Here is a 15,729-nt window from a genome sequence, read left to right as displayed (position 1 = left end):
TACGTTCCTCCATCAACGACCATCACAAAGGTAAATAAAACGACTTTATTATATAGTACAGTTTATTTCTTTAATTAGAATACCATAGCCCATTTATTATACATAAAATAAGGTATAGTTTGTGTAGTTTTAAGGCTTAGAAAATTAGAAAGTAGAAAATTATGTTTTATGGGGACCTGGGAACATATTCTCATGTTAATGGTTTCCTATGGGAAATTAATTTTTGGGATACACACTTTTCGCCTTACACACTCTGTCTGGGAAGCAATTAAATTTGTAAGCCAAGGTATGACTGTATTGAAAAAGTAAATACACAGGAAAAGAAGCAGATGACCTATTGAAGTTGGAGAGCGATTTCGGGGATACACTGCGGAAAAAATGGCAAATTATGCATTGTGTGGGCAAAGCACTTTAATACCAGCGCAATCTCATCACGTTAGTAAATTAAATTCATTTTCATCATCGGAGATGCTGCGTTTTAAATATATTAAAGTGAACATACTGCATCGTGGTGTGGTAAGTAGAAGATGGAAAAAAAATCTAGTTAAAATACAATACATATTGATCTAATTAGTGACGGTCTTTTGCGCTATGTCCATTGACTACCGCTGGGTAACAGAGAAGCTAATTCCGGACTCTCCCGAAAACGCAACTAACCGGTTCTAGCCATGTCTTCCTGTGCAAAGTTCGTCACCTCTGCTGCTGTGGTAAGTTGGGCGCCATCTTGTGCATTTTCTGGGACGCTACATTGGAGTCCTGACGGCTTGAATTGATATGGAAGGACTTCTTTTAGTCGATTTGCAAAGATTAATGCTTTCCTCTTTAGAACTATTTGAATCATATTCATAACTGGATGAGTAACAAGAAAGCATCTTCTCCGAATCTGAAGCTATTGTTTTGATTCTAGAGCAAGGCAAGACGTCCTGGTGACGTTACGAAGAAGGGGGCGGGATCGTTTGAAACTCTCCATCTCCGAGGTCATTCATTATGAAGTAGTTTTGGGACACTTTAACTCATTTTTATTGGTGTTTTGCATTTGACTAAAAACATCAGCCTGCGTGTTTTGGGTATTTTAGATGCTATAAAACGTTTTTCTGATGTCAGTTAGGAAACAAAAAAATTGTGTCGGTTGTCCTTTAAAGATTTGAACACAAGATCTCTAAAATATATAGGGAGCCACAGTAGAAGTTATATGCTCCCTCTTACGGGTACCAGTCAAGAGGCAAAAAGCAGCATTATTCAGTGCATCCAAAAGTGAAATATAAACAAACGGGGATGGTTAAAAAAAGGAAAACATCTTTAATGGATGATTTTTTTTTTAATACATAAACACTTTTTCAGACTTGTGGACCCCTCATTACCATGAAACAAGTTTTGAGTTGGATGATATTAAAATGAACCTTCCAAAAGTTTCATCTCCTGTAGCGGTACCTCTTAAAGTGGAACCAAAGCTGAAAGATCCCATTAGCAAACTGACAGCGGAAGCCATGTCGGTGTGAATACTCCCACTCCCTGTTCACAATTTTAAAGGCGATGTCCTCGTACGGCGGCCCGGCGTGGAACCTTAGGATACCAAAGTCCTTGTTGTCGGGACTTGGCTCCAGGAAGTACTGAGGGGTAGAGCGCTTTTCTATCAGGTCCGGGTAGAAAATGTTAAATTTGTAGCCCTGGACTATCTTGGGCGGGGGGTTGTCAAAGTCGTAATGGGTCTGGTTGTATTTGTTCCACTCAAAACCGGTATGGACCCTGTTGAAGAAGCGAGGTTTTCGGGGCCGGTATTTGTCTGCCCACAGGTACATCTTGCCTGTGACGGGAATCTCCACGCTGAACTGGGCCTCGTCGGTGCCCATTCCTTCTTTGGCTCGACGCACGAAGGCATCTTCGGCACTCTCGCTGGCGTCACCTGATGTGAAAGATCGACGTGATCAACAATAATTTGGTTATGGCGTACGAAAAAAACACTTTGGGCAATGATGCCTTGAGATACGAGATCTACTTGTCTCATGTCTGTGGTTGTAACTCAAAACACTGCAAATTTCAAATCGTGGTTTCCCATTGGATAAAAATGGATTTTACAAAAATATATATATATAGTCAGAAAATTAATACATTCTTTTATAAATAGTTTTGCTACATTAATTGAATGGCCATTGTGCTATTATTTCTGCTGTGCCTCGGCTATTCATTAGATTGGATTTACCTTTCTTAGTTTCGCAGTGGAGAAATTTCGAGAGTTGTGAAAAGAAGAGGAAAGAAAAGAAAGAAGTAGAAAAACAAAATACAGGAGCTGCTGGAAAGGCAGCCACTCTCGCGGCACCATCTTGAAGTCAAAGGAACAAAAAAAAAACAAGAACAAATTCACGAAAGCAACCTCAACTTTTCATAGCTCATCGGTTCAGCACTAATATGACTCATTCATTTCTACGGGCACATTTTCTGCCTTGTGTTCAAACAGCTGCTTTAAAGGACAACCGACGTCACTTATTTGTTTCCTAACTGACATCAGAAAAACGTTTTATAGCATTGAAAATAGCCAAAACACGCAGTATGATATTTTTAGTCAAATGCAAAACAACAACAAAAATGACTTAAAGTTTCCAAAATCTGCAAAAAATTGAGCTGCGAATTGGGCATTTTCAGAAAGTCCCGCCCCCAGTTCGTGACGTCACGCCAAGCCTTCTTGCATTGCTGGAGAATCAATACAATGGCATTAGTTTCGGAGAATATGCTTTCTTGTTGCACATCCAGTTATGAATATGATTCAAATAGTTCTGAAGAGGAAAGCATACATGTTTGCAATCGATTAAAAAAGTCCTTCCGTGTCATTTTGAGGCATCTGGACTGCAATGTAGCGTCCTAGAAAAGAGGCCCAAAATGGCCACCGAGCTGTTGTGAGGAATGAATCAGCCTGTTTCCACAGGCTGATAAATTCCTTCCATGGAGCTTGGATGCCCTCTTCTGGCGGCTTTTGGGTGCAACACGAGGTTTTCAGACCAAAGAGTACAGCAAAATACATTGACGTGATGGAAGGTCTGCTACAATGTGTCTTTTTTCGGTCAGGGGCGTTCCTTTAGTGACGTCACGTACGGACTCGTCACCAACTCAAAAAGACGACTTCATGAATATTCAGCGCGAGTCTTAAAACGTAAAATATAGCTAGATGCGGTGGAATCTTATTAAAATACGCTCAGTAGAAGTCATTTGAAGCTATTTTACAAATTATGGACACAACTTCACCGGAGACGTCGGTTGTCCTTTAAGGGTTACACACTCATACCTGTCAAGTTTTGCGGTTTCAGCGTAATTTCTACAAATTATGATTAGCTAGTCACTAGCCACCTCACCAACTCAAAAAGACGACTTCATGAATATTCAGCGCGAGTCTTAAAACGTAAAATATAGCTAGATGCGGTGGAATCTTATTAAAATACGCTCAGTAGAAGTCATTTGAAGCTATTTTACAAATTATGGACACAACTTCACCGGAGACGTCGGTTGTCCTTTAAAAGTTACACACTCATACCTGTCAAGTTTTGCGGTTTCAGCGTAATTTCTACAAATTATGATTAGCTAGTCACTAGCCATTCATAGTATCACTGGCTGCTAGTGACAAGAGCATACTGGCCAGAGCTAGCACGCTGTATCCAATCCAATCCTACTAGCTAGCTATTTGCTATCTGTTAGCTATCTGTCTGGCTAGCTATTGAGCTAGCTATCTATTACTTATATAGCTATCTAGCTATCTATTAGCTAACTAGCTTTCTATCTATTTGAGTTACTTCTGGGTTGAGTGAACGCTGGCGCGTGTGGCTGCCGCTGCTCAGACACAGAAAGACCTATCCTGTGACTGAAAAGTGACCTTGAGTTTTGAAAGGTGCTTAGAAATGTAATGTATTATTATTATTATTACTATTATTATTAATTTCAAGTGCATTATCTTGGTCTTAAATATTGTACCTGTGACTTGCAGCTGTCTGCGTGCTAACTGCAGCCTGTGCGCATCCTCCTCTGGGGTGATGGTGTGCGAGTCCAGTGGCAGCTCAGAGGACGTGAGTAGGGTGGGACTGTAACGACCCGAATCATACTCCGCCTGGCTTTGCTGGATCAAATCCTCCTCAGTCAGCACCGCCTCCACCTCCTCGCCATCTTTTTTCTCCCCGCTCTCTCCTCCTTCTTTATTCCGGTCACCTGCCGTAGATGTGACCGGGCCGTCTTCTCCAGCAGGCCCTTTGTTGGTGTTTCGGGATGATGAGGGGGAAGACGATTGGGTGGGCTCTTCTGAGGTTGACTCTCCTGTTCGGCCTCCTGCTCTGTTGTCATTTTTTGGCGGCGAAAAAACAAAACAAAAAAACAACACCAACATGTTAACCCATTTGCCGCCATTCCCGATAAAGCGCTGGTCAGACCTCTGGCAATGTTTTTCCCGTCCACAAGTGGCAGCATTTGCCTTTTGTCCATGTTAGCGCTTTGTAACAGCTTCAGCTGTTGTTAAAGCGCTATATAAATACGTATATATTGTATTGTATTTTGGACAGTCACCCCCATTTGAAGCTCGGATAACTCGACACCCATATAACTTAGAAATTAACTCTTTTTCTGCTGAAAGAAGAATGTCTAAGGTTTTTTTGCGCTGAATTGAACATCTATGCAGTCCTAAAACTCAATATTCTGTGGGTCCTGCAATTTGAGTGAAAATGACAAAAACCCTGGCACTGGACTTGATACATTTTTGCACATCGTCTGGCAGGGGAATGAGTTAATAATCCTTAAAGTATCAAGCCTATATAATTTTTTAAATAGACTGAGTGCAACAACTATATCCTGTGACTGTAGTGTCCTTGAGAGTTTTGAAAGGCACTTATAAATGAAATGTATTTATTATCATTAATGATTATTATTATTATTATTACTATTATTATTATTATTACTATTATATCAAGATGCTGCACAAAATGGAGGATAACAAGATGTTTTTCCCTCCCACGGGGGCAGCATTTGCCTTTTGTACAGCTACCCCCATTTCAAGCTAAGATAACTCCAAACCCATATAACTAGGAATTAACTCTTTTTATCTGACGAAAGGAGAGTGTCTAAGGTTTCTAACGCCGTTTTGAATGTTGATGCAGTCCTAAAACTCAATATTCTGTTCGTCTTGCAATTTGAGTGAAAATGACAAAAACCCTGGCATTGGAGTGGACACATGTTTGCACATCGTCTGAGAGTGAATTAGTTAATTTAAATGCATGTCACCATTCAAAATCAAATGGTACACACTTTAATGCCCAAAGGTCATATTCTGCTCCTACCACCCGAAAAAAAATGCCCCTTCATGTGTAAAATTCGGCAGCTCAGCAGGTAAAAAAATAAATACTTGCATCAACATATATATATTTTTTTAATGGAAGCAACAAGCGACACAGTCTCCTAAGACGAATAAAGATCTCATTTGGTGCACATCATTCTGGTTTGACTTACATTTCGTCACTCTTTGGCTCCTCTTTAATGATGGGGAACAAAGGATCGCTGTCCACCCCTTGTTCCTGCTTCAGCTTAAACAACTTCTGACGGAGCACATCCTGGTGTCGCTCTCTAAGCCTGTCACACAAACACATTTCAATAAATGGACTAATTGTCACCCGCTACAAATATAAAAAAAAATACTGGATTGCGTTCCTGAACTTGTTTGGTAGGTATGGATTGTGAACAGATATGGGTTATTTTTACCCAAAATTGGGTCAGTGTCAGAGATGTTTTTTCAGACACCGAACAAAGGCTCCAACACAGGAAGATTGTCTTACTGCCGGCAGGGGACGCAGCCATTCATGACCGACGCCCGACCTCAGCAACCCTCTGCCAAGCTATTTATTGAAAGTACATGCAAATTTAAATGATACATTAGTAAAACATAGTCTACTTGATTTGAATACCACACCCCTGGACGTCCCAAGCACCAACAACTATAAAACAACAGAACATAGACATTTTAATAGGTTGTCCTTTCTATGAACTGATAGATTTGTAACGTGGCTAATGAACTCTTTCTGTGAAGGAGTTTACCAAGTCGTAAATTAGTCCAAGGTCAGATCTCCTCCATGAAGATGACAGTTTAACAGGCAGTATCTGTTCACCTCAGATTGACCCCAGATTTTCTGTGCTTCCATTGTCGTCCTTGTTTGTCGGCACGAAAGTTTTAAATATGATAACTTCTATTGTGTCTATTCTCTGTAAGTTAGTTATTTTGACCCAGTGGATTGGCTTTAAGTGTGGATTTGGCCAGATGACACAGCTGAGCTAGTTAGTAGTTTGGATAGTTTTGAGTACTGAAGTTCAAGTAAATTTAAACTAACTAGTGGCAACTTCCAACTGCAGATGTCTTCTGAGAAAATGTTGGGAGTATTTGCCCCTTGTTGCCTCAAATTCTTGACTAAACGGGGTTGATCAAATCCTCAAACCAATGAGTATAAAACCCCAGCATTGGTTCAGTCACTTTGGGACCCAATCGTGGGTTAGCTCTTCCATCTAATTTTGGTCTATTTGTTAATTTCATTTCAGCTGCACACACAAAAGAAAAGTAAAAAAAAGATGCATTGACCACATTCCTACCTGGCTCTTGCCAAATAGACTCGGACCTGCTGAAGCAGACTCTCCCAGTACCCGATGTCGAGGTTGGATCCCCCACCCCGAATTTTGGTCTCGATGTTGAGATGGAGAGCCTGAAGCTGGCTGTATGTCTTTCCTTTGAACACAGTCTGGACGTCGGTGCTCACGGCTGTGTTGATGCCATCGCGGCGGTCACCTGGAGGTCATTAAAAAAATGCTGGTGAATTTCTCAAACTGACATATTTTGGAAGTGAACAGCGGTATAGTAAAAGAGGGAATAATCGACCTGGTCCCTTTCCAGAGGCTTCCAGTTTTCTCAGTTTGCTGATTTCATCCTCAGTAATTGTGGTCATGTCTCTCCAGAAATCCACATTCTTGCCTTGTTCCAATTCCATATAAACCTGAAAATAGAGCAATACACATGCCTTTGGGCATTCAACTATATACCATTTAATTTTGAATGGTGACATGCATTTAAATGAACTCATACACTGTCAGACAATGTGCAAAAATGTGTCCACTCCAGTGCCAGGGTTTTTGTCATTGTCACCCGATTTCCAAGACCTTCAGAATATTGAGTTTTAGGACTACATAAACATTTAATGCAGCGTTAGAAACCTTATACTCTTTTCTTTCATCAGAAAAAAAGTTGATTCCTAAATTATATGGGTCTGGAGTTATAAGAGCTTGAAATGAGGGTGGCTGTCCAGAATACAATGCAATACATACATATTGGTTTATATAGCGCTTCATATTTTGTGTTCAAATATCCACTTGCGGGTTGAGTGAACGCTGGCGCATGTGGTTGCCGCTGCTAACCCGGAGAAAAAACATCCTGTGACTGTAAAGTGTCCTTGAGAGTTTTGCAAGGCGCTTATAAATTAAATGTATGATTATTATTATTTAACAACTGTGGCTGGAACAAAGGGCAAACATGGAAAAAAGGGAAATGCTGCTCCCTTGTGGAAAAGAAAAGAAAAACATTGCCAGAGGCCATGGCCAGCGCTTTATCGGCATTCAAGCATGAAAAAACAAAACCCGAACAAATTTGGGAATGGCGCTCTACATCATATTTTCAATTCCCGAATAAATTTGCGAATGGCAGTGAATGATTTAAGCCCGAGGCAGATACTAAACTAATGTTATTCTTTATTTATGTTTCTAATTTATTTTCGTAGATTTCTTGTATTTCTGTGTTCTTGCCTCTCTCTCGAAGTGCCGCGCTTCTTAAGTGCTGTACCGTTGCTGCTGTGGTTTATGGCACAACCCGTCAAAATGACAGACGACCTTATATTTTCTGTCAACTCTTAAAAAAAACCACCAGTGATAGAAAATAGTTGGTTAATGTAACCTCCGCAGAAATATAAAAGATGTTCATGTTTATACAGTCTTGTTTAACTCATTCACTGCCACCCTTCGCGGATTTTTGACTATCGCAGGTGGTCCCAGTCTCCATTAACCGTGAAAAACGAGGGATTACTGTAAACCCCTAAAGCTCATGTATAACATTGACAAAGTTAAAAACAAAAACAAACCCAGACCCACGGTAGGAATTGTATGAGTGCTAACCTCTACCCCAGTGTGCTGCCTTCAAGTGGAACCAGAGCACCAACCTTAATATCCTCCAAAAGGTCATCCATGTCTGTGACTGTCAGTCCATTGAGGAAAGTGTACGGTTCATGCATCTCAACGGCCAGATCGTCATCTTCGGCACTGATGTATTTGGCCAATAAGTCGATCGGCTTCGCACGTCCGTCGCGGATTCGAATCTTAGACCTGGACAAGTGCGTTTGTAAATACAATTATGAGGTTGGGAATAATACTTTTTTGATGGACTTTTATTTGACAGCGACTTACCGTAGCTTGGCCTGATGAAGATGGAAGTTGTCCTCCTGTTCGGCCCATGTCTTAAAATGCTCTGCTTCTTTCTCTCTCTGAAGCATCTCCAGTTCCGTTTCCCTCATTGCCTTCTCTCGCTCACGCTCCAAACGCAGCTGTTTTACCTACAAATTAATTCAGACAGAGCCAACATTATAAAAAGTTTACAATAAACCCCTGTCGCCATGATTGAAATGTATCGTGTCCGGTTTTACGAGGTATTGCAATTCTTTTGCTTATGTTTCATACAAATTAATGTTTGTTGAAAAAAAAATACAAATAAAATTCACAATTTGATTATTTCTTCACAATCATTCAGGCCTTTCTATTCAGTAACCCAACCTTCTGAAGTTCTCTGCGATTCTCCTCCTGGATGCGTTTGTTCCTCTCCTTAAGATCTTTCTCTCCAAGGTGGCCAATACCTTTCTTATCTAAAGCCTGAAATAACATGAGGACAGATTATAATAAAGTAAATAAAATGGCAGGTCATTAAACGTCGTCGGTTTCAAAAGGTACCTTTTGCCATTTGAACGTGCCCAATAGGTTATTATCGCCAAACGGGTTGTCGGCATTAGTGTATCCCATGTATTCTTCACTCCAACCCATTTTTTCCCTCCTTTTCTTTTCCTTTGCCTCTTTCTTGGCCAACCTCCTAGCCCTTTTCTCTTCTGGTGTCTCAAGAGCCTTCATCATCTCCTTTTGTTTTTTCTTGTCTTCCTTGTCCTTGATGGTCCTGCTTTCCCGATCAGAACCTGAGCTGTCAGAGGAGTCGGCTGAACTGGACGGATGTCTCCCTCTGCCTCTGTCGTTCCTCCCGCGGTCCCTTTCGCTACTCTTTTTCCTTTTGTCTCTTTCAGATTTCCTGTCTCTATCTCTGTCCCGCTCCTTCTGTCTATGTCGGTCTCTGCTGAGGCTTCTCCGTCTTCCTCGCTGCCTGTCATTGCTTTCAATCCCGGAACCCGAAGAAGACCTTTCCTTCCTTTGCTCTTGAGAGGTTCCTCTTCGGATCCGTGTGTCGCTTCTCCTGCTTCTCTCCTTAGGATGATCTGAATCAGAACTGAAGCAAAACAGGTGTTTTGACGAACATGATGCATGTTTTGGGATCTAAAGGCTGAAAACGTTCTTGTAACTAACAGTTTCCCATAAAAAACGCAATTAGAAACATTGGATTTTTCGATTTGAACGCCTCCTTGCTTCCAAACAGACAAAACGTGTCAACAAAAAAATACGTGATAATCACAACTAAGATATTGAGAATATTTGGACATAGCATCGGTACCTTTGCGGGTTGTCCTTAGATTTGCTCCTCGCACGTTGAATTCTTCGCCTCCTATCATTCTCGGAACTACTTTGGGAGCTTGAACGACCTCGGTGTTGAGGTCTTCGTTTGTCTGGTGAGCTGCTGCCGGAGTCGCGACTGTCGGTCCATGCTGGGCCTCGAGTGGATCGTTTTGGGTCTGCAAATTGAGAGCGCTCCGCCTTTCTCTCTGGAGACTTTGATTTGCTTGCTCTGGACCTATTTCGCCGATCCCGGCTGCGACTTCTGGACCCGGAGCTGGAACGCCGTCTAGATTTCGAAGCCATAGCGAACTTGGTGTTCACTAGGGGTCCTTGTATTATTTTTGTCGCGTTAACATATGTCGGAAGAAATATATTAATATTATTATTCTATTTATATAGTCAATAATAGTTATTCTGCCAAATTACTATTCGATACCACTACGGAAATTGGGACAAGGCATACTTCATATAACATGCACATCATTGTAATATTGTTAGCTTTTTACTCGGGCAAAATAGGGGCAGCTGCTGTGTGGCTTTCTAAAATTGTGTCGCAAGAGAAATATGTCACGCACGGCGTATGATACATTAAAACTGAAAAGTTGATTACGCTGGTGTTTACGCCATTATACGACCAAAATAAAATATTAGACATAATTACTTTATTAAATTATAGTAATTTAATTCGAAAAAAATAGGTGCGTAGCTTTATGGGGTCCAAACAACACTGGGGTTCGCGTTGCATTCTGTTACTGGTGAATGTAGTTCTATGCACTGGTTGCCTAATGAAAACATGAAAATAATATAAGGCATATGCTACTACATTTTGGCTTAGTTAATTTATGAGATATACAAAACAATTTTCTTGACGCTTTTGTCCTGAGTCTTTTCTCTTTGTAGTTTAAAGGGCAATGTTTACAAACAACCAGACTACAAATCCCATATCAGCCCATTGCACAATTGCTGTTTTCGAAGAGAGAAAGGACTTCTTTTCAACAACATTCGTCGCTCTGTCCACATGATATACAGATTTAAGGCGTTCGTTGTATAGTTTGTGATATTTTATAATCCTTCGCTGCGTTTTCTCGTTAACCCTGTCGCAATTTCCCCATAACCTGCGCGTTAAAATATATTCGCGTCGGGGTTGGGGAAAAAACCCGACTCCATCTGTTCGTGAGGTAGTCTTCGTTAGCTCGCTTATTTAGCCAGGAGCTACCAGTAGATTTACGGCTTATATCCGCGGCTACTTTTCCAAGAAGACCAGCAATTTTTTTGTTTACTCAGCGGTCACGATGATGTGGTTAGTTTACATTAGTGGACGAGTGCAAGCTGAATAATTGATCCGATTTCGAAAACGAACACAACCCGCGTTCGAGCCCAGTTCGCTTTGGCCTATTTTGCATTGTATCCTGACGTCGGTAGTATCGGTTTGTTCGACTAGTGAGCGCGGCGTCAAATTTAGCTGCCGTGCCGTCAACAAACGAGTCAGCAGCTGTCGATTGGGAAAATAACTTGAGGGAAGCCAAGTGTCAAGTATGGCGCAGCACGATTGCTCTCATGTCGCCAGTTCTCAGAAAGCTCTTATGCTGGAAATGAAGAGTCTGCAAGAGGAGCCAGTCGAGGGCTTTAAAATAACGCTGGTGGACGAGGCGGATATGTACAACTGGGAAGTGGCCATTTTCGGGCCACCCAATACACACTACGAGGGGGGTTATTTCAAGGTAGGAATAATTTCAAGTCAAAATGCCCCGACAGGTGAATAGGTTGTTTATGTGAAGTATTAAAATGGTTCAAATATTTTTGTTGCTGTTGTATGTTGTAGGCCCGGATCAAGTTCCCAATGGACTACCCTTATTCCCCACCTTCCTTCAGATTCCTCACCAAGATGTGGCATCCCAACATCTACGAGGTGGGTCAATAAAAAAAGTAATATTGACCTACATATTACTTCTCATCAGCGATCACTCAGTCATCATGAAAATTTAGCAGCATAGTGTAACTCTAAGGTCTTGCCATATTACAAGTTACCAGTCACACAGTATTAAAATGTGTTTGACATTGTTGTGACAATATACTGTGTGTAATAAGTGGTTAAATTACACTAAACATTTTCTGGTTTATTCGGTCACAACAAATTAATGGTCAAAACTGGCCATTTTGCTTGTATATATTTTATTTTCATAATCACATTGAATCATTTTGCATGTGTCCATGAAATTGCTCCCTATCCTATGCTCAATCAACCCGTAATCAATATTTTTTCTCTTTCAGAATGGAGATGTTTGTATTTCTATATTGCACCCACCAGTGGATGACCCACAAAGTGGAGAATTGCCTTCGGAGAGATGGAATCCCACCCAGAATGTCCGGTGAGCAGGAATAGTCATTATCTGATTACTTACTGCCTTTGACTCAGACCCTTATCACATGACATTTGTCTTCAGAGCAGGTCGTTCTCCAGAGACGTCGATTGACGCCACATCTGGGGATTCGACACCATCTGTGAAAAATGATCTCTGTCTCTCAGTTAACATCTTCTCTTTACTTGCACAATACAGCTGAGCCTCTGTAGTTAACCTCAGTCGTTTCCAAGACACTGCCTGTAAAATTAATTCTGCCCTAGGGAATGATTACATTGAAAATAACATCATAGCACCTCTTAATATACCGTATAGGCAATACTTTGAGGAACGCGTCTTCCACGGTGTACACATTTAAGAGCAAGATTGTTACGGGTAATTGTAACATGTCTTTGAGAATGCCGATTAATAGAATGTTGAAGTAACAAGTTAAGTGTAGCTGATTCAGTTTCACTTTCAACTAGTTAGCTGAAGGAAGAATGTGACGTCCGCAATGGGAAGTTGAGTCAAAATAATTGTGCACAAACCCACTGCTCAAATATCTGTCAATGTAAGTCACAAGCTAGATAACGTGTGCCAACTGGATTATTTAAAAATAAAAAGGTGAACTTTCAGTTGAGTGCCACCGACAACACCAATAGAGGCCGTGACCTATTGGACGCTGGCGCGCTGGTATTTTGTGGCAGCATCCCCAAAAAATGCGGGGTTAAAAAAAGCAACTTTCCATGAACATAAATCACACATTATGTCATGTGTCAGGTATAATATTGTAGCCATCTCTTGTGCTTTCAGAACCATTTTGCTGAGTGTCATCTCCCTGCTGAACGAGCCAAACACCTTCTCTCCTGCCAATGTGGATGCCTCCGTAATGTACCGCAAATGGAGGGACAGCAAGGGCAAAGATCGTGAATATGTCGAAATCATCAGGTGAGCAGCCTTTGATAGCAGTATGAGTACAGACGCTCCCCAACTTACGAACATTCGAGTTACGAATAACGGTACATATGAACATTTTTGCTAGGAGATTATGTCAAAAAATGTTCGGACAGAGATGCTGTAAGTTAGATTTTGTATTGGCCGTCTGTTTCCGGCCGCCTTTGCTTGCATACCTGTCAACCGGGCGTATTTTGCCGTTTTCTGTACGATTTGTGCACATTGTTAGATGTGTACGGCATAAAAGAAAGTTTCTACGGAAAACGCAAAAATGGTTAACTATAACTGATATTTTTGATTCCATTTTCGTCATTAAGTATTAGCATTAATGTTAACGATAACAAATATCGCGACTCATAAAAAGCGAAGTCGACCACAGAGAAAACAAGTCCGTGTGAAAAGTCACGAGAAGAAACAAAAGTTCTGAGATGAAAAGTTCCGGTCAAGTGGAATTTTATTTTGAAATCAGTTAAATCGAACACTTTACTGTGTTATTTTCTCCTTAATATCATTCATATTTGTTTATAAACATTATACATCGTAAGAACACAAATTCATATTATTTTTTGCTGCGGACAAATTCAATTTGTCCTCAGCAAAAAGCTCGTGGGCGGAAAGGAAATCCCTCTTCCCAGTTGACGCTCCAGGAGGAGGCCATGCATAACAAAAAGTAATGGCTGCTGGCACGTAATTCAGTAATTACGTGCCAGCAGCTTCAGTAATGGCTTACTGAAGGATATATGTCATCATACTACAGTCGGTTGAATTAATTTTATGACTGTTAGAGCGTCTGTGTTTTATATACCTCCCCATTCAGTGTTTGATTTAAACACTCTATACAAAATATAGCACTGAAGCAACTTACGACCAAATTCAACTTATGTACGACCATTCGGAACGTAACTCATTCTTAAGGTGGGGAGCGTCTGTATACATGTTTTAAGTTGCCTAATTACCTCACCCAATATTGAATGTCTTGTGCAGAAAACAAGTATTGGCAACCAAGGTTGAGGCGGAACGCGACGGGGTTCAGGTACCCACCACGCTGGCCGAATACTGCGTCCGCACACGTGCCCCACCTCCTGACGAGGGCTCCGACCTGTTTTATGACTATTATTACGACGACGACGACGTGGAGGACGGAGACGGCGACTGCTGCTATGACGAAGACGACTCCGGCAACGAAGAGTCGTGACATGCCTTTTCCACAGCGTGACCATTCTTTTTGCTGACACGCCGCGACGACCCCCCTTTTATTGCCCGGGTCATCTGAGAGCGTCTGAGGTCTGCAAGTGAGAAATATTTGACACCTCCTGTTTGTAAACCAATGAAACGAGATGATTTTATCTTAGCTTGCGTGCTCTTTGTTAAAGCTGAATTGAGGGGCTCATGTGGATTTGCTGAGATTTGCACCAGCAACAAAAAAAAGGAAAAAAATCATTTTGACCTAGAACAAGAGGCCACCATAAATAGTGCTTCTAATGTAAAGGGTTCAGGTGGGGGGATGCCACTTTGCACTGATGCAAACACAAATTATTCACTTTGCATCTTCTTTCATTGTTACTTGTTTCCCTTTCTGAATATGGTCTTCTCTTATTGAGTCTCACCATTTTTCTGGATAAGTAAACAAAAATAAATAAAAAAGGGGTGGAATGGGACTTAACTCAAACATCATCTGCATGCCAGAAAACGTTGGAATATTTTTTTCTTCTTGTAGGGAAGCCGCAAATCGTGATCTGCTTACACTTTTGGTAACAAAGATGTTTGATTACCAAGAACTAGCGAATTCTCTTACGTGGGGACTATTGGCTGGGTCAAAATGGCATTTAGCATTTTTACTACATAAAAGAAAACTATCTTTTCTGTGTCTCTGATTGTCACCAGGTGTGTTTTGTCATTTTCATTGTGGGAATTGAGTTACTTCAAGGAGGCTGGTGTCACATTCACTATGATCTCTACGGAGAGAACAGAACAGTACAGTACTTGCTCATCAGAATTGTATCAGGTTTAACACCTGACTAAACAAAATGTGTTTTTCTTTTAAATCCCCCTGAAATATATGCTGTTGTATTCTCGTCTTTATTTTATGCTTCTTGCAAGCAATATTAGTCTTTTTCTATACGGTTAGACCTAATGCCTGCGACGTTTGCTTGGGAATGTTTTATGTGATGAGATTATAAAGCTTGACAAAACGTGTGTAGAAAATGTCAGAAAAATGATGTTGCAGTGTCAGTCAAGATTTGAAAGGATTCCTCATTGGAAGTCAGTGGAAGTGAAAAAGAACAACTCTACCACATTTTATTTTACAGTTTGTGTTAGTCGTGAGTTTAAGTATTTTGATATATTTTTAGTGTTAGTGTGTTTCCTGGTGTGTATTTTTCGTCGCCAGTATTTCATCTGCTCAAATTGGACTATACTGAAGTTCTCAGGATTATTCAATTACATTCGACATGATGGGTGGTTTTCAGAGTGACAGACCTTGACATATATATGCACATGTAGCTGAAAGGATCATCGCCTTGTTTTCTTCACCGGTTTATTTTTATTTTTGGCAATTTAAAAATGAAAATAAAGATTTATTGGAACAACATCTATTCGGTGTACAGCGAAGACGTTGAAAGGTGGTCTTTTTTTCAGTGAAAATACTCATTTGGACGCGGGGTTATGACGTCACGAA

General features: G+C 40.8%; 2 protein-coding genes across 2 annotated transcripts; one reads left to right on the top strand and one right to left on the bottom strand.

The window, feature by feature from the left end:
* Window positions 1-1,274: 1,274 nt before the first annotated feature.
* cactin lies at window positions 1,275-10,093 on the bottom strand. The gene is made up of 10 exons (XM_089008973.1): window positions 9,758-10,093; window positions 8,995-9,535; window positions 8,821-8,916; window positions 8,458-8,603; window positions 8,214-8,376; window positions 6,887-7,001; window positions 6,604-6,796; window positions 5,476-5,595; window positions 3,958-4,310; window positions 1,275-1,903 (listed from the first exon to the last, which is right to left on the bottom strand). The coding sequence occupies exons 1-10, from the start codon at window positions 10,060-10,062 to the stop codon at window positions 1,413-1,415; spliced, it is 2,523 nt and encodes an 840-aa protein (XP_088865099.1). The 5' UTR covers window positions 10,063-10,093; the 3' UTR covers window positions 1,275-1,412.
* Window positions 10,094-10,795: 702 nt separating this feature from the next.
* On the top strand, window positions 10,796-15,642 carry LOC148891339 (ubiquitin-conjugating enzyme E2 R1-like). Its single transcript, XM_089008639.1, has 5 exons — window positions 10,796-11,480; window positions 11,582-11,668; window positions 12,031-12,128; window positions 12,912-13,046; window positions 14,037-15,642. Exons 1-5 carry the CDS (start codon window positions 11,295-11,297, stop codon window positions 14,245-14,247), a joined length of 717 nt encoding a protein of 238 aa, XP_088864765.1. The 5' UTR covers window positions 10,796-11,294; the 3' UTR covers window positions 14,248-15,642.
* Window positions 15,643-15,729: the final 87 nt, after the last annotated feature.

Source organism: Hippocampus bargibanti, linkage group LG11 (genome assembly GCF_051943395.1).
Source record: "Hippocampus bargibanti isolate YZ-2025 linkage group LG11, ASM5194339v1, whole genome shotgun sequence".
NCBI classification, from domain to species: Eukaryota; Metazoa; Chordata; class Actinopteri; order Syngnathiformes; family Syngnathidae; genus Hippocampus; species Hippocampus bargibanti.
The sequence above is the reverse complement of the archived record's forward strand: the minus strand, read 5'-3'. Positions and strand labels throughout refer to the sequence as shown.

Coding starts and splice junctions, on each gene's coding strand:
- cactin (XM_089008973.1), bottom strand. CDS start 10,062: ATGGCTTCGAAATCTAGACGGCGTTCCAGCTCCGGGTCCAGAAGTCGC. Junction 8,917..8,994: donor GCACGTTCAAATGGCAAAAG/GTACCTTTTGAA, acceptor ATGTTATTTCAG/GCTTTAGATAAGAAAGGTAT. Junction 8,377..8,457: donor CTTCATCAGGCCAAGCTACG/GTAAGTCGCTGT, acceptor GCACTTGTCCAG/GTCTAAGATTCGAATCCGCG.
- LOC148891339 (XM_089008639.1), top strand. CDS start 11,295: ATGGCGCAGCACGATTGCTCTCATGTCGCCAGTTCTCAGAAAGCTCTT. Junction 11,481..11,581: donor ACGAGGGGGGTTATTTCAAG/GTAGGAATAATT, acceptor TGTATGTTGTAG/GCCCGGATCAAGTTCCCAAT. Junction 11,669..12,030: donor GGCATCCCAACATCTACGAG/GTGGGTCAATAA, acceptor TTTCTCTTTCAG/AATGGAGATGTTTGTATTTC.